Source organism: Mesoplodon densirostris, chromosome 2 (genome assembly GCF_025265405.1).
Source record: "Mesoplodon densirostris isolate mMesDen1 chromosome 2, mMesDen1 primary haplotype, whole genome shotgun sequence".
Taxonomy (NCBI): Eukaryota; Metazoa; Chordata; class Mammalia; order Artiodactyla; family Ziphiidae; genus Mesoplodon; species Mesoplodon densirostris.
The window spans coordinates 54,696,213-54,721,534 of record NC_082662.1 but is presented as its reverse complement, the minus strand read 5'-3'; the positions used below and the strand labels follow the sequence as shown (position 1 = coordinate 54,721,534).

At 39.8% G+C, this 25,322-nt stretch overlaps 1 protein-coding gene across 3 annotated transcripts in view; it reads right to left on the bottom strand.

Moving 5' to 3' along the window:
* Positions 1 to 25,322, bottom strand: part of PATJ (PATJ crumbs cell polarity complex component) — a 380,458-nt gene that overhangs the window by 11,365 nt on the left and 343,771 nt on the right. For all 3 annotated transcript variants that reach the window (XM_060089886.1, XM_060089883.1, XM_060089884.1), the window contains exons 38-42: positions 25,167 to 25,253; positions 21,188 to 21,299; positions 20,409 to 20,446; positions 17,207 to 17,329; positions 16,357 to 16,461 (exon numbers count right to left, since the gene is read on the bottom strand). In XM_060089886.1, the coding sequence (XP_059945869.1) occupies positions 16,357 to 16,461; positions 17,207 to 17,329; positions 20,409 to 20,446; positions 21,188 to 21,299; positions 25,167 to 25,253 (465 nt within the window). The remainder of the gene's footprint in view (positions 1 to 16,356; positions 16,462 to 17,206; positions 17,330 to 20,408; positions 20,447 to 21,187; positions 21,300 to 25,166; positions 25,254 to 25,322) is intronic.

Genomic DNA, 25,322 nt, shown 5'->3' with positions numbered 1-25,322 from the left:
AGGGACTTAGCTTGACAACAATGCAAGACCTTGATTTGATTGCAGTTTCAGAATAAGCCAACAGAGGGCATGACTACCTAAATAGTTAAGCTTAGTTGCATCTATTAATAAGAGTATTTAGACAAGGAAAGCCACAGGCTGGCCCTGGCCCTAGCCCTGGCTGGATCAGAACACATTTTGGGTGAAACATCCTATTCTGGGGGAAAACATTTCTATCCATAAGTTTTAGGATCTTCTGGAAATACTATAATATAAAGAATGAACAAATTGGGGGAATATTTAGGATAAACAAAAAAGAAAATGATAGACTCTCCTCTGCACTTACCACCAGTTTCTGTTTTTTTTCTTCTCCTCCCCAGCAAATGTAGTGGAGGAGTTGTCTTTGCATGTGACCTATGTAATCCTACCTACTCTCAGCCTACATCATTTTCAAAACCCCACTCCATTCCAGTTTCCATCCCTGTTGCCAGACCCAGACTTCCATGACCCACTCTCCGGCTTTCCTCCTGCTGCTTCCATCTCTGCTATTCTACTCACCCCTTGTGGCTTAGTCCTGGCCCACTTCCCACTTGCACACTCAGGGTCTAGGTCACCGCATACACATTCCCACAGCTTTAAATTCCAACAACGTGCTAACAATTCCCAGCTTAGTCTGTTATATCCAATTGCCAACTCAACATCTGCATTTTAATATCTCAAAGCCTAATTAACACAACCGAATCCAAATTCTTGATCCAACAACCAAATCCCTTCTATTCATTTTCCCCTCTAGGTTTCCTCTTCTTAATAGATGGCACCTCCAGCTGCCTAATTAGAAACCCACTAGGTATAATATAGAAAATACCCAATTGTTGGCTGGTGACTGTCCAGCTGGAGAGGTACTAGAATGCTAACCTAACTGATGCTTATTCTGAATAATCTACCACCAAATCCTCTGGACTCTACCTCCAATATACTTCTCAAGTTTGTTTCCTTTTCATCTCTCTGGTGACCATCCTAATCCAATCAATCATCATCAGCTGCCTTTTACCTGGAATCTCCACTCACCCTCTTCTAATCTCTCTTCCACACAACAGCCAGTTATCTTTTTAAATATAAAATGGATAATGGCCCTCCCCTGCTTAAAACCTTTCAGTGGTCTTTCTTTGTACCTGGAATAAAATTTAAGACTCCCTAACTATACACACAAATGTCCTTCCGAGCCTACCCCTCTAATCCCATCTATATCTTCCACTCCACTCCACATTCCACAGTTCTTTCTGCATGGAGTCCCGCCCCCTCCCCTCCACCAAACCAGTTGGCCTGGCACCAGCTTAAAGGTCACTTCCATTATACAAGCCTTCTTTGACTACCTATGTTTAAATTAATTTCCCCCGTTTTCCTTTCCGTAGCGCTCTAAGTATTCCTTACAAATCATCATGATACGTATTTGTGTGACTGTTAGCTGTCTTTCCCACCCAATCACAGGATTCATGAGGATAAGGACAGCTTCTCAATGTGAAGGTGCCTGGCACACAACTGCTTAATAAGCATTTGTGGAATGAATAAATGAATGAACCTAAAACCTTCCTAAGGAATACGGCGTACAGGGTTCAATATTCTGAATTTCCATGGAACAGAGTGAGATTGATAGAGGTTACAAGGAGATTGGTTCTGGGTTTTTTTAAGAAGAAAAAATCTAATAACTAAGGCAGTTACAGAATGGAATGGCTCAACTTGTTAGGACATGAGCCCCCCACAAAGCAAGGACTCAGAGACTCAAAACTCTACTGATTTGGGATATGGTGAGCGGGGGATTCCTATACTTAGTGGGAATCTGGACATGTACTCTCAGCTGTCCATGAACCAGACCATCTGTTATGGGGCTGAGGAAGAAAGTCAGTAAAATATTACTTTTTCTAAGATACCTTCAAAAGCCAAGACTTGATGGCAACCTGCTCCTTTCTTTACTGGCTCATTTATTCAACATATAACAGCACCATGATACTGAATATAAACTGAGCACTTCCTCTGTGCTAAGCACTCTTCTGAGTCCCTACAGACGTAGGTACCATAATTATTCCCATATTACAGACAAAGGAACCTGGAGCAGAGAGGTTAAGTAACTCTCCAGGTCAGCTAAGGAGTGAAGGCTGGATTCAAACCCATGCCATTTTACTCTAGAATCCTGTGCTCTTTTTCTTTCTTCTTTTTTTGGAACCCTGTGCTCTTAATTGAATTCAGTGTGAGGCAAATCGCCTAGTGAGAGGGTACAGACCTGGTCTTGGACCCTCACACCTAGAAATCTGCTTCACCCTGCATATAATGAAGTACAGTCTAGACATGGAGCTGGGAAGAAAGAGGGGCAGAGAGTCAAACAAGCAGCTGCAAGTAGAGCTGATCTTCATGGCTGTGCTTGGCAACAGGCTGGAAAAACGCGCCCCTCCCCCCAGTACTACAAGGAGAGGGGTTGGGAGGTAGGAGAGATACACCCGATCGATGTTCTAGGAAGAAAGCTTTTGAACTTTAATAAGCTTTCAGGAGTCCATATAAACTGTAAAACCAAAGCTATAGTTCTATTTGGGTAAAAATTAAATTTATTTAGCTAGAAAATGTAAAAACACTAATATAGCACTACCTTACAGAAAAACTCATATCCCTCTAAAATCTGAAGGCCTCTTGCTCACCCCCAACCCTGAAATAAGATGGGCCTCTCAATAACGGACAATATTAAAACCTAGGATCCCTGAGCTCCTGCCTGTTTTGTAGGAGTGGAATGCAAAGGGCTGGATGGGAAATGTGAAGCACTTTCACTGATAGTTTGGTCTTTTGCAGGGAAGCAAGGAGACAAACCCATCACCCCCAGGATAACTCTACAGCCCCAAGGCATTTGCATCAACCTTCTTGGTCTCAGAGTTGATTGGCCTTCTTAGGTATGACTTGTGAAAGGGGATAATCTGATCTTGGAAGGGCATGTTCAGTTGGATACAAGTTTGAGGAGACAGATCTAGGAGTCTTGGCTCAGCCCTGCTCTTTGTCCAGCAATACCGGGGACTAGGCTTGGAGGTGAGGCTGGGAGAGGTCTATTTCTGTGTTTGAGGAAGGGGGAAGGCAAAAAGGCTAATGGGAAGTTTGGTCATTTTTTTTTTAAGTAAATTTTGAACTACTGGGTGCAAACTTCTGTGGTAGGTTCTGAGGACATGGGTGGGAGCAGAGGAAACGCAGGGAAAGCAAATGTGTTCCCCACTCTGCCACAAGCAGGCCTGCCATTGCTGTTACCTAACAGGGGAGGCAGATATGGACACCATTCTCAACGGAGAGGGGAGGGGACAGACAGGGACTCCTGGGGAAGGCAGACAGCCTTCCAAGTCCTGAGGTGATGGTACTAAGGTCTGTGCAACTTGAAAGAGCCATGGTGTCTGGAGTCCTTCCACCCGGCTAGGACCAGCTCCATCTCATGAGATCCACAGCCTATGGTCTGGCTTTATTACATTACTCAGATCAGCAGCCCTTCCTCTCATGCCTCATACCCAGGGCCTGGAGGCAGCAGATGTTGCACCTTGCCTCCCAATCACCCTTCAAAATCATTAACCTGGTTCAAAAGCTGTGTAAGTCTATATTCCTCCTCATTGTCGCACACAGTACTGCGACGGAAATCCCGAGAGGTTCTTTTTTTTTTTTTTTTTTTTTTTTTTGCGGTACGCGGGCCTCTCACTGTTGGGGCCTCTCCCGTTGCGGAGCACAGGCTCCGGACGCGCAGGCTCAGCGGCCATGGCTCACGGGCCCAGCCGGTCCGCGGCATGTGGGATCCTCCCGGACCGGGGCACGAACCCGTGTCCCCTGCATTGGCAGGCGGACTCTCAACCACTGCGCCACCAGGGAAGCCCAGGGAAGCCCAGGGAAGCCCAGGGAAGCCCCCGAGAGGTTCTTTAAGGTGGAGAACTAGATATGGAACTGCTGGGTGATGGGGACGCATGCAGTAAATGAACAGAGCTTCCTGAGCTGCCACGTGATTCATAAGTTTAGACTCACCAGACGCTTAATGAAAGAACTTTGTTTTCTCATATCTCCCCAACCTTGTTATGATCAAACATTTAATAAGTGCCCACCTGAGCAGATGGAGGCTGCTGACCCAAAGAAAGAGGAGGAGGAGATCTCTGCCCCTGAGGAGGAGGAGACTTGTGAAATGAAAGGGAAGGAGTAAAGTACTCCACTCCAGGGCGAGACTTGTGAAAACAAGGATGGGAAAGAAGCCTTATTCTTTAAGCCTAAGGAACAAGAGACCTTTGAATCCCTGGAAGAAGACGTACCAATAAGCGTGTTTTCCCCTCCAAGTGAATTTCCCCTCCTCCTGTGTTTCCCCCTCCAACTGCACCTACCCCTCACTCTGTTTCCCCCTCCAAATGAATTTCCCCCTCCCAGAGTGTTTCCCCTTCAATATTTAATTCCTTAAATTTTGTCTTCTCCTTGGAAAGGTATCTGTTCTGATATGCTCTCTCGTGCCTTGGCTCCTTGTGGCATTTAATAATTTACGTTAAAAGCAAAACTAAATTCAATCAGACTTGTATGTTCTATAATAGAACCATGTGTATTTGGTAAATTTTCTAATTGAGTAATAAAGCACAGGTCTTTATTGCACGGACCCTAGGATGAGTACCTTTCCTTAAAATAGGTTTGGGGAATTATGTTTTGAAGAATTGAGAAGTCAAAATATTTTCCAGGTAAGTAGGACATTACAGTGCATAAAAGCTTGAGCTCGGGACTGCCCTGGCCGTCCAGTGGTTAAGACTCTGCGCTACCAATGCAGGGGGCATGGGTTCGATCCCTGGTCAGGGAGCTAAGATCCTGCATGCCGCACCTCGTGGCCAAAAATAAATTAAAAAAAAAAAGTTCTTTGGGGCTTCCCTGGTGGCGCAGTGGTTGGGAGTCCGCCTGCCGATGCAGGGGACACGGGTTCGTGCCCCGGTCCGGGAAGATCCCACATGCCGCGGAGTGGCTGGGCCCGTGAGCCATGGCCGCTGAGCCTGTGCGTCTGGAGACTGTGCTCCGCAACGGGAGAGGCCGCAGCAGTGAGAGGCCCGCATACCACAAAAAAAAAAAGCTTGAGCTCCTTGCTTAGAACTTTCCTGACTTGCTGGTCTTGCAGAGGAATGAGATTAGCCTTTAGATTTGTTAGGACTCAAATCTTGTAGTACAAAATACAAACTCAGCACTCACACCCAGGCTGCATCCTAAATCCATAGTGCAGATATGCTGGAAACAGACAGGAAGACTGTCATGTTAAGGTGACCCCTGAGAAAGTTAGCATCTTAAGATGAGGGCACATTACAGAACAATAAAAAAAAGCTTGCTTTGTCCCCATGCCTGGCATTTGGTGTAACTTAATGAACTAGAAAGCATATCTTATTAAAGTTTTTATTTAGAATCTAGGGACACTGATTCTAGTGACATCAGAATATATTGATTTAGTTATCTGTTTTCAAAATATAATGGTCTGAAGTGTCAAATGTTTTAAGTTTGGAGTGAAGTAAAAAGGAGCAAAGTGACCTAGTCACATCACCATCTAGTGGCACACACCTTAAATGCCACCTGGAAAACCACCACACTACTAGGATTTTAAAAGGAATTTTAGCATCCTCTGACTTCAAGACTATGTTATTATAATGAGAGTAATAAAGTATCACTTATTTAATGCTTAACATTTTCAATCCACTATTTTTATTAAATGTTACACCGCATTTAACCCTCATGGCAACCTTGAAAGAAAGAAGCCGTGATCCAGTTTCCTACAGGAAACTTAAGAGTTAAAAGGATTCAAGATGCACAACTTTCTGACACTAAAGCCTTCATGTCCTACAGAACTTACCCCAGGTCTTCACTTCAACTTTCAAATCTTTAGCTCTTGATCCTTTTCCCGAAGCTTATCACCCTCCTTCTGGCATCACTTGGCTTTCTACCCATCATGATCCCTCACAGATCATCTGTTCTTATCCCTGGCTACATAATAAATCACCTAGAAAGCTTTAAAATATCCCAGTGTTCAGGCCACATCCCAGACCAATTAATTCCATGGGGTGAGACCCAGGAACTGATACTAGAGTCAGTGATTTTACTGGGCAACCAAGGTTAAGAACTACTCACATGTACCTTTATAGAGAGGGGATACAGGTGGGGTGAGACAGGTATTCCAGGCATAGAGAACAGCATGTGCAAACCTTTGTTTATCCCTAAAGAATGCGCTACTCCAGTGGGTCTCAGGTTGCTCTCTAACTAGCAGCATCAGCACCACCTGGCAGCTTGTTATAAATGGAAATTCCTGGATCCACCCCAGTCCTACACAATAAGAAGCTCTGGGGGTGGGACCCAGCAGTTTGTCTGTTCAACGAGCCCTCCAGATAGTTCTGGAACATGTTGAGGTTTGAGAAGCATTTCTCTCAAATGTCAAAATATTTTCTTTATTCATTCTTAGAAAATGACCATCCTAGAAGGAAAGCCATCTGACTCAAACTCCCCTGAAAAACTTCTTATCCTCTTTTTCAGAGGTAACAACATCTCCATCTTTTTATCTATGTCCTTTGCTCCCAACTACTCCATTGTTCTCTACTGACTTGCCACAAACTTTAAAGAGAGAAATCAATTCTTTTAAAGATTGCTAGGGGGACTTCCCTGGCGGTGCAGGGGGTGTGGGTTCAATCCCCGGTCAGGGAGCTAAGACCCCACATGCCCCCAAGACCAAAACCCCAAAAAACATAGAAGAGAAGCAATATTGTAAAAAGTCCAATAAAGACTTTAAAAAGGGTCAACATAAAAAAATAATTTAAAACAAAGATTGCCAGCGATTTATCTGCCAGCTGTATGACTTTCCAACAGTTTTATTTACTTCGGCCTCATTCGTAAGTGTGCTATTTTTTAAAAAATTATTTCAATATCCCCAATTGTTTAATTTCTAGATATAGTTTGGTTTGAGGTAGTTCTTTTACACATTTCTATAAATTTGTTTTTTATTTAAAAATTTTTTTTAATTTATTTTTTTATACAGCAGGCTCTTATTAGTCATCCATTTTATACACATCAGTGTATACATGTCAGTCCCAATGGCCCAATTCATCCCACCACCATCCCCAACCCCCGGCCGCTTTGCCCCCTTGGTGTCCATACGTTTGTTTTCTACATCTGTGTCTCAATTTCTGCCCTGCAAACTGGTTCATCTGTACCATTTTTCTAGGTTCCACATATATGTGTTAAGATACTATATTTGTTTTCCTCTTTCTGACTTACTTCACTCTGTCTGACAGTCTCTACATCCATCCACGTCTCAACAAACGACCCAATTTCGTTCCTTTTTATAGCTAAGTAATGTTCCATTGTATATATGTGCCAGATCTTCTTTATCCATTCATCTGTCGATGGCATTTACGTTGCTTCCATGACCTGGCTATTGTAAAAAGTGCTGCAATGAACACTGGGGTGCATGTGTCTTTTTTTTTTTTTTTTTTTTTTTTTGTGGTATGTGGGCCTCTCACTGTTGTGGCCTCTCCCGTTGCCGAGCACAGGCTCCGGACGCACAGGCCTAGCGGCCATGGCTCATGGGCCCAGCTGCTCCACAGCATGTGGGATCTTCCCAGACCGGGGCGTGAACCCATGTCCCCTGCATCAGCAGGCAGACTCTCAACCACTGCACCACCAGGGAAGCCCGCATGTGTCTTTTTGAATTATGGTTTCCTCTGGGTATATGCCCAGTAGTGGGATTGCTGGGTCATATGGTAGTTCTATTTTTAGTTTTTTAAGGAACCTCCATACTGTTCTCCATAGTAGCTGTATCAATTTACATTCCCACCAACAGTGCAAGAGGGTTCCCTTTTCTCCACACCCTCTCCAGCATTAGTTGTTTGTAGATTTTCTGATGGTACTCATTCTAACTGGTGTGAGGTGACACCTCATTGTAGTTTTGATCTGCATTTCTCTAATAATTAGTGATGTTGAGCAGCTTTTCATGTGCCTCTTGGCCATCTGTATGCCTTCTTTGGAGAAATGTCTATTTAGGTCTTCTGCCCATTTTGGATTGGGTTGTTTGTTTTTTTAATATTGAGCTGCATGAGCTGTTTATATATTTTGAGATTAATCCTTTGTCCATTGATTCATTTGTAAATATCTTCTCCCATTCTGAGGGTTGTCATTTCATCTTGTTTATGGTTTCCTTTGCTGTGCAGAAGCTTTGAAGTTTCATTAGGTCCCATTTGTTTATTTTTATTTCCATTACTCTAGGAAGTGGATCAAAAAAGATCTTGCTGTGATTTATGTCAAAGAGTGTTCTTCCTATGTTTTCCTCTAAGAGTTTAATAGTGTCTGGCCTTACATTTTGGTTTTTAATCCATTTTGAGTTTATTTTTGTGTATGGTGTTAGGGAGTGTTCTAATTTCATTCTTTTACATGTAGCTGTCCAGTTTTCCCAGCACCACTTACTGAAGAGACTGTCTTTTCTCCACTGTATACCCTTGCCTCCTTTGTCATAGATGAGTTGACCATAGGTGTATGGGTTTATCTCTGGGTTTTCTATCTTGTTCCATTGATCTATGTTTCTGTTTTTGTGCCAGTACAATATTGTCTTGATACTTGATACTGTAGCTTTGTAGTATAGTCTGAAGTCAGGGAGTCTGATTCCTCCAGCTCCGTTTTTTTCCCTCAAGACTGCTTTGGCTATTCGGGGTGTTTTGTGTCTCATTACAAATTTTAAGATTTTTTGTTCTAGTTCTGTAAAAAATGCCACTGGTAATTTCACTGGGATTGCATTGAATCTGTAGACTGCTTTGGGTAGTATAGTCATTTTCACAGTACTGATTCTTCCAATCCAAGAACATGGTATATCTCTCCATCTGTTGGTATCATCTTTAATTTCTTTCATTAGTGTCTTATAGTTTTCTGCATACAGGTCTTTTGTCTCCCTAGGTAGGTTTATTCCTAGGTATTTTATTCTTTTTGTTGCAGTGGTAAATGGGAGTGTTTCCTTAATTTCTCTTTCAGATTTTTCATCATTAGTGTATAGGAATGCAAGAGATTTCTGTGCTTTAGTATCCTGCAACTTTACCAAATTCATTGATTAGCTCTAGTAGTTTTCTGGTAGCATCTTTAGGATTCTCTATGTATAGTATTATGTCATCTGCAAACAGTGACAGTTTGACTTCTTCTTTTCCAATTTGGATTCCTTTTATTTCTTTTTCTTCTCTGACTGCCGTGGCTAGGACTTCCAAAACTATTTTGAATAATAGTGGTGAGAGTGGGCATCCTTGTCTTGTTCCTGATCTTAGAGGAAATGCTTTCAGTTTTCACCATTGAGAATGATGTTGGCTGTGGGTTTGTTGTATATGGCCTTTACGATATTGAGGTAGGTTCCCTCTATGCCCACTTTCTGGAGAGTTTTTACCCATAAATGGGTGTTGAATTTTGTCAAAAGCTTTTTCTGCATCTATCGAGATGATCATATGGTTTTTCTTCTTCAATTTGTTAATATGGTGTATCATTGACTGATTTGCATATATTGAAGAATCCTAGCATCCCTGGGATAAATCCCACTTGATCATGGTGTATGATCCTTTTAATGTGTTGTTGGATTCTGTTTGCTCGTATTTTGTTGAGGATTTTTGCATCTATATTCATGAGTGATACTGGTCTGTAATTTTCTTTTTTTGAAGTATCTTTGTCTGGTTTTGGTATCAGGGTGATGGTGGCCTCATAGAATGAGTTTGAGAGTATTCCTTCCTCTGAAATTTTTTGGAAGAGTTTGAGAAAGATGGGTGTTAGCTCTTCTCTAAATGTTTGATAGAATTCACCTGTGAGGCCATCTGGTCCTGGACTTTTGTTGGAAGATTTTTAATCACAGTTTCAATTTCATTACTTGTGATTCATCTGTTCATAGTTTCTATTTTTTCCTGGTTCAGTCTTGGAAGGTTATACCTTTCTAAGATTTTGTCCATTTCTTCCATGTTGTGCATTTTATTGGCATAGAGTTGCTTGTAGTAGTCTCTTAGGATGTTTTGTATTTCTGCGGTGTCTGTTGTAACTTCTCCTCTTTCATTTCTAATTTTATTGATTTGAGTCTTCTCCCTCTTTTTCATGATGAGTCTGGCTAATGGTTTATCAATTTTATCTTCTCAAAGAACCAGCTTTTAGTTTTATTGATCTTTGCTATTGTTTTTTTTGTTTCTATTTATTTCTGCTCTCATCTTTATGATTTCTTTCCTTCTGCTAACTTTGGGTTTTTGTTTGTTCTTCTTTTTCTGGTTCCTTTAGGTGTAATATTAGATTGTTTATTTGAGATTTTTCTTGTTTCTTGAGGTAGGCTTGTATAGCTATAAACTTCCCTCTTAAAACTGCTTTTGCTGCAACCCATAGGTTTTGGATCGTTGTGTTTTCATTGTCATTTGTCTCTAGGTATTTTTTGATTTCCTCTTTGATTTCTTCAGTGATCTCTTGGTTATTTAGTAACGTATTGTTTAGCCTCCATGTGTTTGTGTTTTTTACGATTTTTTCCCCATAATTGATTTCTAATCTCATAGCATTGTGGTCAGAAAAGATGCTTGATATGATTTCAATTTTCTTAAATTTACTGAGGCTTGATTTGTGACCCAAGATGTGATCTATCCTGGAGAATGTCCCATGCGCACTTGAGAAGAAAGTGTAATCTGCTGTTTTTGGATGGAATGTCCTATAAATATCAATTAAATCTATCTGGTCTATTGTGTCACTTAAAGCTTGTTTCCTTATTTATTCTTATTTTGGATGATTTGTCCATTGGTGTAAGTGAGGTGGTTAAAGTCACCCACTATTATTGTGTTACTGTCGGTTTCCTCTTTTATAGCTGTTAGCAGTTGCCTTATGTATTGAGGTGCTCCTATGTTGGGTGCATATACATTTATAATTGTTATATCTTCTTCTTGGATTGATCCCTTGATCATTATGTACTGTCCTTCCTTGTCCCTTGTAACATTCTTTATTTTAAGGTCTATTTTATCTGACATGAGTATTGCTACTCCAGCTTTCTTTTGATTTCCATTTGCATGGAATATCTTTTTCGAACCCCTCACTTTCAGTCTGTTTGTGTCCCTAGGTCTGAAGTGGGTCTCTTGTAGACAGCATATATAGGGTCTTATTTTTGTATCCACTCAGCGAGCTTGTGTCTTTTGGTTAGAGCATTTAATCCATTCATGTTTAAGGTAATTATTGATATGTATGTTCCTATGACCATTTTTAAAATTGTTTTGGGTTTGTTTTTGTAGGTCCTTTTCTTCTCTTGTGCTTCCCACTTAGAAAAGTTCCTTTAGCATTTGTTGTAAAGGTGGTTTGGTGGTGCTGAATTCTCTTAGCTTTTGCTTGTCTGTAAAGCTTTTGATTTCTCCATTGAATCTGAATAAGATCCGTGCCAGGTAGAGTAATCTTGGTTGTAGGTTCTTCCCTTTCATCACTTTAAGTATATCATGCCACTTCCTTCTGGTTTTTAGAGTTTCTGCTGAGAAATCAGCTGTTAACCTTATGGGAGTTCCCTTGTATGTTATTTGTCATTTTTCCCTTGCTGCTTTCAATAATTTTTCTTTGTCTTTAATTTTTGCCAATTTGATTACTATTTATCTTGGCGTGTTTCTCCTTGGGTTTATCCTGTATGGGATTCACTGTGCTTGCTGGACTTGGGTGGCTATTTCGTTTCCCATGTTAGGGAAGTTTTCGACTATAATCTCTTCAAATATTTTCTCAGGTCCTTTCTCTCTCTCTTCTCCTTCTGGGACCCCTATAATGTGAATGTTGTTGCATTTAATGTTGTCCCAGAGGTCTCTTAGACTGTCTTCATTTCTTTTCATTCTTTTTTCTTTATTCTGTTCCACAGCAGTGAATTCCACCATTCTGTCTTCCAGGTCACTTATCCATTCTGCCTCAGTTGTTCTGCTATTGATTCCTTCTAGTGTATTTTTCATTTCAGTTATTGTATTGTTCATCTCTGTTTGTTTGTTCTTTAATTCTTCTAGGTGTCTGTTAAACATTTCTTGCATCTTCTTGATCTTTGCCTCCATTCTTTTTCCGAGGTCCTGGATCATCTTCACCATCATTATTCTGAATTCTTTTTCTGGAAGGTTGCCTATCTCCACTTCATTTAGTTGTTTTTCTGGGGTTTTATGTTGTTCCTTCATCTGGTACATAGCCCCTCTGCCTTTTCATCTTGTATATCTTTCTGTGAATATAGTTCTTGTCCCACAGGCTGCAGGGTTGTAGTTCTCCTTGCTTCTGCTCAAGTGTGCTATTCTTAAAATTCTTTTCTCCTTTAGGGTCTAGTACCTGTATTCTTAACTCCTGGTTGTTTTCTATTATACTTTCCTAGTATATTTCCTTTTGTGTTCACATGGTTAAAAATTAAGTATTACAGTACATGTTAAAAAAAATTCAACACTCTCATTCCCTAGATACACACTGAACATTTCTCTTTTTAATTCTAGACGTATAAGCTAAATAATACGCTTTATAAAACTATTTTGAAATTTATCATCTTGATGACATCAATAGACTCCTATTCCAACAGATGAAAAATTCAGCTTGTCAAAATCTTACACTTAACTTTTATATTTTTAAGTTCTACTTCTTTCTTATGTTTCTTTAGATATACTTAAACCTTTGTAGTTTTAATGATTTCCGAAACTCTTATTTCAACTTTAAAGATTTAACTCTCTTATATTTTCCTCTCCATGAACACATCTCAAACTCTCATGCTACTAATATTTCATGCATCACAATGTTTTGTTCTATCAGTTTTATCATGACTTATGTTTATATAAATGTTATTCATGCTGAGCCAACTACTATACTAGGATTACATTTCTCTCTCTCTCTTTTTTTGGTATAAGTTTATTGTCCTCAAGGTCAATAATGATCTTATTTTGTTTAATTTGTATATACTTATCACTAATTCAGCCCCAAATTTTCCAACTTAATTGGATCTTAAACCTCCAATTCAGTTAAACGTACAAGTAATTTATCTGTTCCTCTTTTGTTCCTCTAATTCAGAGGCATTTCTCTTAGAGCCCTCTTCTCCTGCTCCGATTTGGACAAGTTGTTCTCTCTGCCTGCTGCACAGTTGTACTGGGACTTCCATGTTCCTTAGCGTTGGATCCACCTGCTTCCCTCTCTCTTAGTTTCCTCTTTTGTTGGAGTATATCCTAAAGTAATTTTCTCAGAAATATATTGCTGAAAAAGAGTCAGGTGATATTTGAATCTCTTGTTCTTTTGTAAGTAGCTTATACTTTTCTCTTTGAAAGTTTTAGAATGTAGTATACAGGTATTATTCTTCTTTTATTTATTTTGCTCAGTGATTAATGGGCCTTAAGTTAAATTTATTTCATTTCTTTTCTATTTTTCTGCTTTTCTTTTTTAAACTCCTGGTTGTTGGATACTGGACCTCCTGAATTAATCCTGTGTCTTATTTTTTCTCTTCCATTTTCAAAAGAGGGCGCACAAGAGAAGTCACTATTTTCTCTATATTATCTTGAACATGACACATCTCTCTCTCCTAACCAGCAGTTGGGCCCTCTTACATCAGGTTTTTTGTGTTCTGGAGGGTGTCCCCAAGGACCTCCAAACTACTTTGTAGACAGACCCTTAGTTAATCTCCCTGACTTCAGACTCTCTTCTCCTGCTCTCCATAGTTGCTGCTGACTCCAAGCCTTGATCCTCTTTGTCTCCACTGTTTACATTCATTTATTCAACCAATATCTATGAAGTATAATGGGCCAGGCAGTGGGGATGTCGACCCCAAGAAATCTCAGATGGCTTTATTTATCTTGTTTCCAGCACTGAAGTCTCCCCGAGTATTGGCAGCCCATTTCCTCTGCCTGCTGGATATCTCCACCTGGATGCCTCAAAATACAATTCTCTCCCAACATGCCCTTCCTATATTCCCTGGTTTAGTTAGTGCTGCCTCCATCCACATTCTACATTCTAAAATGTTTGGATCCAGAACAAACCCCACAAGTTCATTTAGTGACAAAAATTCCTGATGTGCTCTTTTTATCTTCTATATTGTCAACGAAAGAGGTAAAAACAAAATTTTCTAGAAGAGAGTCTGGGTTACCTGATTTTGTCCAAAAAAAGGTTTTATGGTAGTTCATAGACAAAAGAACTAAACCAGGCAAACTATCAGACTACAGAAGCAAATATAGTTGAGAACATTTGAAATGACCCCTATACCCAAATCAATCCCCACTGACCAATCTATAATTGACAGTAAGAAACCATCAGACTTTAAGGGCAGAAATATCTACTTCCTTACTATACCTAGCAATAGCAATTTAAACTATGGGGAGAAGCTTCTAGAAGTTGTCTCCTCCACTCTCTTCCCCTTCTGCACCCTCCAGTCCACTGACCCAGACCTAATCTTCCCTGTGCCATCAGCACTTGCTGACCGCTTCCCATATGCACCGACAATAAGTCTTTTCCACATCATCAGACACAACTATCTGACCTTCTCTACTATTCTGACAATGGGCTGGCTCACCTGATAATAAAAATGATTACCTACTGACAAGTCAGCTGTGATAATTGTATTGCTGGTACCATTCCATGCACATTGTTTTAATTAAAGTGAATACGACTATGCAACTGAAAGGCGTCTGTTGCAGGGCGTAAGAATTCCCTGAGTTCTGTGTTTAAAGCCTTTGAGAGCACATGTGCTCCATACCCAGAGTTGTGTAGATCACAACTGTCAAAATCCCAAAGGATTCCATTAAGTTTTTAACAGCACCTGTTACAAAATAACATCACCAACTACTGTGATTAACACAAGAGAACATTCTGAAACCAAAAGTCATTTTCTTAAAATGCAGAAATAGGAAAAATAAGGAATCCCTTCAAAAGTATTTGGCTGAATGAAGGGTTAATTCTTCATGGGAGAGCATGAGTTCATTTCCACTTAAAGTATTTTACATAATGTTACACTTTTACACCATGTCTTCTCATTTCTTTGTGAAGAAGGTGGAGCTGAACAAATTATACTGGTATATAAAAATGTTAATAATACTAGATTCTTCTAAGGGAAACACTTTTTTTTTCTTGACATAGTTATCATTTGATAACTTCCTGGTAAAATTCTGTATAACTAATGGGCCACAGCTCTGAGATTGAAGAGTTGCACTTGTACGGCCTCTAGGGGTCAGCATAACTCGAAGGAAGAGCAAGGGCTGCAAACAAAAAAACCCAAGGATTTGCAGGTTCTGAGGATGACGGAGCAGTGGAAGGTGGTACGAGAGGTAACCCATTAGGATGAGGACAAAGGAAGTCGACTCTACAGCCAGTCCACACAGCGTTCCTGTTTGTGTTCAACAGAAACTTGGGGACCCAGATCATTGAATAACATGTTGCCTATCACATAAACTCCCTTGAAACCACTGGCAGTACTTTACGATTCCCTTCCTATGTACTGAAAGCCATTGACTTTTTCTTAAATGTCTGTTTTGGCACTTTGGACTTAAGACATTTGAGATGTGAGAGTTGAGCACCACAAATTGGTCCTCCCCAAAGTTATGTTTTTTCAATTCGAACTGATTATTTAAAGGCTAGAATGATTAGAGGGGCTGGCTTGCCCTCTCTCTGAGATACAAAATGGTGGATTTTATTCTTTTTACCTATAAACCATTTAATACTAACCCTACAGAAGTATGGTGATTATAATCATACATTTTGGGAGGAACTTATTAACAAAACTGGCTGCCAGTACGCTGCCTCTCACTCACTACACGATATCAATCTCAGAGATATTCAAAGTGCTAAAATCGAAGGAGGGGTGATTAACAGCACACCTCGTTTTTACTTCCTGGTATATTTCCCTGTGCCTCTGGACAATACTCTTGGGGACCACAGCTGAAATATGATTGTCTGCCTTAGTTGATGACTACTATGTGGTGAGCATTTAGCAGTGTTGGCAATCATTTATGCTACAGGAGAAAGAGCATTGTTACTTTTCCCTTCCTTTAAAAGGAGTGGAAGAAACAGCACTTGGGCAGTTCAGACACAGTTTTGGGGCATAAGAAAAGAAATCATTTTCTATTCCTTGCAAACTTTGATTTGCAAAAGAACACCAGAAGCTAAAAGCCTTGTTGATTTATCATGTGAAGCAAAGGGTAATTTTTCTCCCCTTGTTATGCTTTCATATAATCAGGTTCACTGCCTGTATGGGTGGCATTAAAGAATTTCTGAATACAAATAATAATTTCTTGCTTTCAACCTTCATAATTCACATCGGCAGGCACCCTGCTGGGCAGTGATGCCTCCTGCCAGTGACGCTCAATCTTTTTTGCACACCACTTATCTGCCTCTCGCAGCTGCGAGTTCCATTGATCGCAATACCTGCAGGATAATGCGCCCGTAGGCGTTCTTCAGCAGATTAACCACATCCGCGTGAGACAGCCCATCCAAAGGTTGCCCATTAATGCTGACAATCCGATCTCCAACCTGAAGGTACAAAAGTGGGAGAAAAATCACTATCATTAAGAAAAATTAAATTTGAGAAGAATGCTTAAAATTCTTTGTAAGTCATATTTCCCATTTGTGGCTATTGTGAAGATTCTGTGTCTCTATTGTGTATGCATGTTCCAGAAGCATGAGGAATTTTTATGGTTTTCCCCAAATACAGACCAATCAGAGAAACAAGAAAGGGGTCAGATTTGATTATTAAAAGGCCCGGCAGGCCACCTTTGTACCTTGGTAATGGTAATGTTGCATACATCCATTTGCCAGTAATAGTGGGGTGTACAAATTACCTGTTCAATAAAGCTCTATTGAGGAAGCCAAATGTTTTCTGCTTTATTTTTTCTACCTAAGTTAAGATTAAGGAGCGATGGGGGAAAAATTCATAAGGATGTTGATTCTTTTGGTGGAAGGAAGAGTCCAAGGTCAAATCTCTCAGGTGAAAATCAATTTTGGGTGGAATGAGGTGCTAAAAATGATATGGGAGGCTTTGCAAATGAGCTGCAATTTCTTCTTTCACTGAGAAGCTTTGACACAAATGATACTATTTTTATATGTTAAGGGACATAATGAATTTCAGGTATAAACTTTCTCTAATGCATTTTGCCCTCAGTGTGGGTCTCTGATAGCTGCTGGAATTCCAGTTTTAAACACAGTGTCCCTAGCTGCCTTGGCCTCTCCCACCCACCACATCACATGCTGAGAGCACTTCACCATCCCCTTTGTTTACTTTAAGCTTCTGTGTACGTGCGGCCACACCGCTGGCCTGAATCATGGCAATAAATATTGGGATATCTCCTAAGGGACTTCCTTTTCCTCCAGCAATACTGATTCCAAGGGCATCGTTGAGCTCCTAAAAAACGAAGGAAAACAAGGCTTATTTATATGTTTAACAAAGAGCACAACCTGACTGTCCCCAGATAGCTGTTGAATAAAATTCCTCCATGATGCAGGAGGCTAGGGTAACCTAGGAGTTAACCATAGCGCCTTTGAAGTCAGAAAGACCAGTGTTTCAGCTCTTAATTAGCTGGAGTACTTAATTCGCTGGGGGTGCTAAAGAAGTTCCTTAACCTCTTAGAGTTTCCATCCCTACGCATAAAGTGGGAAGAAAATCACCTACCTCACAGTGTCGATCTGAGGATTAAATGAGGTGATATAGTGCAGTCCTGGCCCACAGAAAGGGCTCAGGAAAAGGCAACAGGAGGAGTAAAAACAAACAAAGAAAAACAACCCTATGCTACTGCTCAGTTTAGTGGCCAATTTTGATGCGACTTGGCAAGTATGTCCTCATATGGTGTTTACAATTCAATTACTGCACATCTCATGCTCTTCTGGGTGTGAACAAACACACTTGGCTCTGGAAGAGCTGCAGGACTATGCTAGAACAAAGGATCTTTGAAGACACCCACTGTAGTGAGTACAGAGTTTGGAGAGAGAAGTAACATGTGACCGAAAATGTTCTCTGAGATTATGAGATGAGGCAGTTTTGTTCACTCCAACCCTGGTGAAGAGATTCTGGCCTTTGTGCAGGTTTCCCCCACATTTATATCCCAGGGTTAACATTTTAAAAATCACTAAAAGAATAAATGACAAGTTCCAGTTTCAGCATGGTGGCGTACACACTCTATAGTATCCTTCTCCTACTGATGAAAATGAAGACCTCTTGTCAAAATTTAAAGTACAACTACCTGAGACTTCTGAAAAGTAAAGAAACTCAAAGAAATTGTGGTGGAGACCCAAAACTTGGAGAAACGACAGCAGAGGGTGTATTTCCCAGTTGTTTTCCTGGCAGCTTTGTCCTGAAGACAAGACCCAGTCAAGGAGCTGTCAAGGTGGGGCAAACTGCTAAAACTTTGATGTTAACTCCCATCTTTCTGGTCAGAGGAACCAGGAAAAGGAGCCCTGATGGCTGGAGAATGAAGGAAGAAAACTAGAGTAGAGAGAGTCAGAGAGGGGGATCCTGTCCCTCTGTGAGTGAATCCACAGAATTCTCAGGTTCAGTCTAAGCCACGCATATGAGGGACAGACCCACACTCGGGAACTGAACTGAGTTTTGAACCACCACTTACAAAAGGTGACATAACTTGCGGTCTGAGTCTAACTGGGTGGATGCCTGCTAAAACATAAACACCAGCATTCTTCAGAGTCTACACAGCATAACATTCACCAGGGCTGGGAAAAACCCCTAAGTTACTCAACATGCAAAGAACCAGTAAAATGTGATCAATTTCTTGTTAAGTTTTTTCAAATATGCAGGACAGTTTATAGCCAAGATGATACCGTTGTCTGGTGGGGTTCTCAATTTATGTAGATGTAAACATACGACAACAATGACATAAATGTTAGGGGAGTGGTTGCAGAAAAGGGACCTACAGGCTTGCAAGGCTTCTGCAGTTTTACCTGATCACTTAAAAACATACACAGGTTAGTGAGTTTCAATTTGACCTCGATAAAGTTGGACAAAGGAAAAAGAACAAAATGACAACAACTTTAATATTCTGTTTTCCAAAGTGTTTCTGTCTAGCTTCTATTTTCTGAATGCATCAATAGTAAAACCCTACATGCAAATGGCAAGATGTGTTTCATTATAAAGTTTCTGCTCGGACTGTATGTGGGAGAACAGGGTGGGTAGGAGCAGGCCTTTTTATAAAAGCCTGTGAAAACAAGCAGCTGAAATGACTAAGGAAACATAAAATGATATGTTATAAATCTTGGAATGAGGAGAAATTTATGGAATAATTTGGCTTTGTTCAAATCCATTGTGATGTTTCCTTAATTTATCCATAATTATGCACATGTTGGTACATTTAACTTCCCCATACGAGGAACATTTGAGTTGCCACTCTGGTGGAAAGACACTGGGAACAAATAAGGCAGATTTAGTCAAAGCTGTAGTTAATAATAATGAATTCCTGGACATTCATGATGAACTAGGTACTATGCTAAGTATACTGTATGCAACTTAATCCACACAACAAGATTTACCTTGTGATGTAAGGGTTATCACCCCCAATCTACAGATAAGCAAATGGAGGTTAAGTAACTTGACAAAGGTCATAGAGCTAATAAATGGTAGAGTGTCTTTAAACACAACTATAATTGAGTCCAGAGAACTAAGTTAAGCTGGATATCACTTTATTGAAGTTGATCCATGATTACAACAAGGTCATAATGTTTTTCACTATTGCTTGAATCCCAAATTTAATGGTAAGAATAAGCAAAATAAGACTGCTTGCCAATATTCTGGATATCACACAGGAGTCTGAAAAATCGCACAGAATTATCAGGAGTCTGAAAATCAGGATTTGACAACTTTATGAACTGAAATGCATTTTACACAATCTTCTCAGAGGGGCAATTTGGCATTATATATAAAAAGCCTTTAAACAAGTGTGGATTTTGACTCAACAATTTCATTTCTAAGAATTAATCCTAAAGAAATCACCCATGATATGAGCCAAAAAGAAAATACAAAGACATTTTGTTATAAAAGATGGCGAAAGTTGAGAAATATGCTAATTGTTTAATAAGAGGACATTGGTTAAGAAAAATTATAGCACATTCATACAATGGAATACTATGTAACTGACAAAAATCATACCATCTGCTGTCAAAAAATATTCACATGGCTAAAAGTCCATGCTTTAAAGTAAAAAAGACAAGCTACAAGAGTATGTCTAATATGATACCAATTTTTGTTTTTTAAAACTTAAACACAGTGCACAAAATGAAGTGAATGTGGTGCACCAAGAAGTTCACAGTGGTCATGTATGTGCTTTACTATATTTTCCTAAGACTGCTCGTGTTACATAGACCATATACTGCCTTCAGTAACTTAAAAGAACACACTAACAATACAATATATTGTATTGAGGGAAAGATGTACATATTATGTAACACAAATTAGAAAAAAAGCAAAATAACTGACTTACCCTGATTATCTCAATGGTCCTTAGTCCCACATCTGTGCCTATGAAGAAACAACAAATTAACTTTTTAAAAGTAAGAGACAATATATTTAGGATATAATATTGTCCCATGAAAATGGTATCATTTTCTAGGTCTTTCAGGAGGGAATACTGAGGCAAGCAGGCATTATACCCTTTCTCAAAATTCAAACTGGTGACTATCAATCAGGGGCTATATCCTCTATTTTAAACAAGTCCTCTCTGTTTGAGATAGATGTGGCCATAATCATTTGGTCTGACAAAAGCTGATGGCCTGTAGCAGCCGCTGCCTGGAATATGGTGATTAAATGGCTTGGAGGGTGAGCCATTTTTGTTTCACTGAACATTTTTCCACCTCAAAGATAACCTTGCCCAAGGAAAGGCTTAAAAAGATGCCTTCCCCACCCCACCCATGATGGGATATGCACTTCTGACCTTCCTCGAGGGACCTGTAATTTTAAAATTTTCTCTCTGGAAATGGTTTTACTTTATGAAGTACTTTAGATTTCCGCTTTTCTCTTTTTCATGTGTAAAGTTAAAGGCACATTCGAAAAATGAATCTCTATGGCTTTCCTTCCTTTAGAACAGGCCTTTCAGAAAGCTTGGGGCTTATGTGGCCATGTTCAAAGATTTAAAAATATTTTTGCTGTACACCTGAAACTAACACAATATTGTAAATCAACTATACTCCAATAAAAATTAAAAAAAATTTTTTTAAATTGGGTAACAGGATCGTTTTGCTGAGGGTGTGTCTCAAGTAATACCTGAGTTTTTTGGGGAAGGATCCAAAGCTCTTTTTGTGCCGACCAGGTTTTGCAGGCTGGTGATAACAGGAGCAAGGGAAGGATGAAGGCTGCTGTGTGTGCTGTGCTGACTCTGCTGAAAAGGAAACTCAGTGGTCAGTCTTAGAAATTCATACTTATTACTACTATTTTACTTACTGAAGTAACCATAACCATGTAATAGAAAATTCTGTGGAGGCCAGAAAAGAAAACGAAAATTACTCACACTCCCTCTCTTATCACCCTAAACAATCCCATTTAACATTTGCTCCACTACTTTCTCCATTATATGTGCTTTTATATGTGGTTTCAATCATCAAGGTAGAAAACGTGCAGTAATTTCAGCTTTTTGTGGTCCACATGAAATCAGAAACATTTTCCTAGCCTGTTACAGTGTTTACATATGATCAGTTAATGCCACTAAGTGTCATTTGGGACTACAGGCAACATTTATTTTCTTTTTGTCTAAATTACTGATCTATTTTGCTAAAACAAATATAATAAAATCTAGATTTATAGGAACTTGATCAAATAGAACCCTCAACTGTAAGAAAAAGCAGTAAATATCAGGGGAATATATTATTTTAGGAATATTAAAATTTTTTTTCCTCAAAGATTTTCCTAGAGTTGGTAATAATTCAGCTCAATCTGTTATACCTCCATTACTGTCATTTTTAAATAAATCTAATGTTTATTTAAATAAATTTAGATAATGTATAGTCATGTTTGGTTAGTGGCTATTCAATGAAAATCATATGCACAGTGAAGGATCTTTCCAATGCAGAAAATAATGACACCACTAATGAATAAAGAATTTTTTCTACCAAATTCTCATGGTTATGCTTTAACTGCCTCAAAATTTTGAGGTAAACCTAAGACCATAATTATTACCTGACAAATTATAATTTGATCCATTTCCTTAGTATGATGAAAGTTGTTTAATATTTTAACATTCCTTAAATATGAAAAATTTCAAATATACAGAAAAGTTGAATGATACAGTAGACACACCACCTAGATTCCAATTAATATTTTACTATTTTTTTGTTACATATCTATTCATCACTCAATTTGTCTTTAAAAAATTCATTTCAGAGTAAGTTACAGACATCAGTACACTTCACAATGGATATATATATAAAGGAGTGTTTTTATGTTTTTCCTGAAAGGATATGATTTAAATCAATGGTGCTATAATAGATAACTACTCAGAAATGAGAAAGTACAGCATATTATAACCTTTGCCTAAACAAAATCTCAGAACATTGCGTTTGTCAAGGCCTTTAGAAATATGAACTTTGCCTGGCAGTGCTCCCTCAGTTATCTGAGGAAAAGATTTCTCAAGTGTTTTTACCATTATACATTTTCCTCTGCAGAGTAAAGATAGCCTTTCCTGGTTGGTAGGGAAACACTTTTTTTAAAAAGAGCCTTGGTAGCCCCATGGCTAGAAGATCCCTCTTAATGAACCCACTTTCTCTAGGCCAAGTCCACGAGTTAAAATTCTCCTACACCCTCAAAAGGAGGCATCTGTCTCCCTATCTTATAATTGCCCAGAAGGAAATCTGTGCCCCTAGAGAGTCCTGACTGCTTTAAAAAGGTTTGGAGGGGAAATGTTTGGGAATGAGTTCCTCTTTTTCTCCATCTGGGTCATGGGCTGATATTCAATTCTTTTTTTTTTTTTTTTTTTTTTGTGGTACGCGGGCCTCTCACTGCTGTGGCCTCTCCCACTGCGGAGCACAGGCTCCGGATGTGCAGGCTCAGTGGCCATGGCTCACGGGCCCAGCCGCTCCGCGGCATGTGGGATCTTCCCGGACCGGGGCACAAACCCGTGTCCCCTGCATCGGCAGGTGGACTCCCAACCACTGCGCCACCAGGGAAGTCCTGATATTCAATTCTTGAAGATGGAGGACACTTCCTTTTCACAGCCTGCTACAAGCCTTCTTCCCATTAGCTACATATCAGTACAGACTCTCATATCATCTAGGTCATAATTTTAAGGACAAAGTAAGGATAAAATATATTTTCTGCTTTGCTTAAAATTGAATTAAACTTCTACCCTCTGAAATAAAAATTCTGTGCAAAGAGGTTAAAGAAAAGTAATTGATAGTTCGTCCCAGGTTTCTGAAATATGACAGCTCACATTTACATAACAGATAAATGGTCATGGTGGGTTTTTGACCTTTAATAATAGAGCCTCTAAATTTGTTAGTTTTGTATTTAACCTGAGTGTAAACTTTATTCATCACTAAGATGCACTTATACATTCCTCAAGGACAGAAATCCAGTTCTACCTACCACCTCACCTGTCAGTCCAAACTTTTCTTAAAACACTGGAATTCCTTGTACCCCTTTGTGCCTTTGCCTATGCTACACCCTCTGTCTGGGATACCTTTTCTCTCTTTTCAGTCTATCAAACTCCTTTTGGAGTGAGACCCAACTGAACCCCTTCTGTGTTGCCCTCCCTTACTCTCCAGGAAGAAAAATTTTGTCTCCAGTATTGTTCATTCTGCATTCTAACCCCTATGTACAATAGGGCTTCAATGAAATCACTCAAGTTGAATCTTCCATTAAGGAAGAAGCCAAGACAACTATTTTGCATCTCAAGTTCCCACTTTTTTTTTTTTTTTTTTTTGCGGTATGCGGGCCTCTCACTGCTGTGGCCTCCCCCGTTGCGGAGCACAGGCTCCGGACGCGCAGGCTCCGGACGCGCAGGCTCAGCGGCCATGGCTCACGGGCCCAGCCGCTCCGCGGCATATGGGATCCTCCCAGACCGGGGCACGAACCCGTATCCCCCGCATCGGCAGGCGGACTCTCAACCACTTGCGCCACCAGGGAGGCCCTCAAGTTCCCACTTTTGATACAAGTCTGGTCAGAGTCCTCACCAACTACTGACCTCTAGAATCCTACTGCACCACTGTCTCTTAGTACACATGATATTTGCTGCCCATTACATAAACCAGAAATGCAAAAAATAAAAATAAAATAGTTCCAAACTTAACATGATATTTATTGGGTTTGATTGCTCTGATGATTATCTAAAACAAGCCAACTAATCTGTGAACCTATCTGAACAATGTCGTTTTTTCTTCACTCATTTTCTAACACCAATGAGGCAAAAGGGGCAGCTAACTTAATTCTAGAAGCACCTGTGTGCTAACCATAAAATCAGAACATCATCTAAACAAAGGCCTTGGAGTGGCTTTAAGGAAATTAGGAAGGAGACCAAAAGTCATGCTTTTAACCTCAAACAAAGGCCTATCTAATAACCCACAAAAGGGATTGGGGGGTCACATGTAAGTTTCTATAGTTTCATTATGTACCAAATGGGACTTAACATATCGTCTACCATCTTGATTTTGTCAGCCACTACAATGAAAAAAAAAATACAGTGAAATATACTTTGTTGAAAAAAAAAGTGGCACTTATATCAGCCTTGCAAATAAACATGAGATGTTTGCTAACCCACAAAATATCACCCACTAAGGCCTCCCTCCCACAGGAGAACCCCCTCCCCCCACTTTGCTCTCCCAGGAATATACCATTAATTGCTCTCAGCATGTGTGAGTGGCTATTCGCAAGTTAACTTTATAGCAATATTTAATTGAATGAATAGAACAATGTTGTGCTAATGAGGGTCAAATTGCCACCAGATGTTACTGCTTTCTTTTTTTAAATAAACACAGCTGTGTACATGCAATGCCTAGGCAATATAGAACTAATAGTGGGAGAGAAAAGGGGTTCTAAGAAAACATATGCAGGCAATAAAGGAGAGAAAAATCTAGGGATTAATGAATTCCCATCCCACCTTTCACTTTTTATTTCAAACACATTAAAGTACACCGAACTTGGTATTGTGAAAATGCTGTATATTACACATTATTTCCAAACAATCATTTATGAAATGGGGAACTTTCTCCCAATTGGGACAGGTGAGCCAGTCTAACGGGACGCCATCAACAACCTGACTGTTCTGTGATGTCTTCCTCGAGGAGGTCCAGGAACCAGCTCGGAGTCTTCCAATCTCTAGCTGCACAAGCCCCTGTGCACACTTGGGAAGACAAGAAAAGAACAGAGGTGAAAAACAGTAGGATTTGTGTTCTAAATTCTCATGGCACTG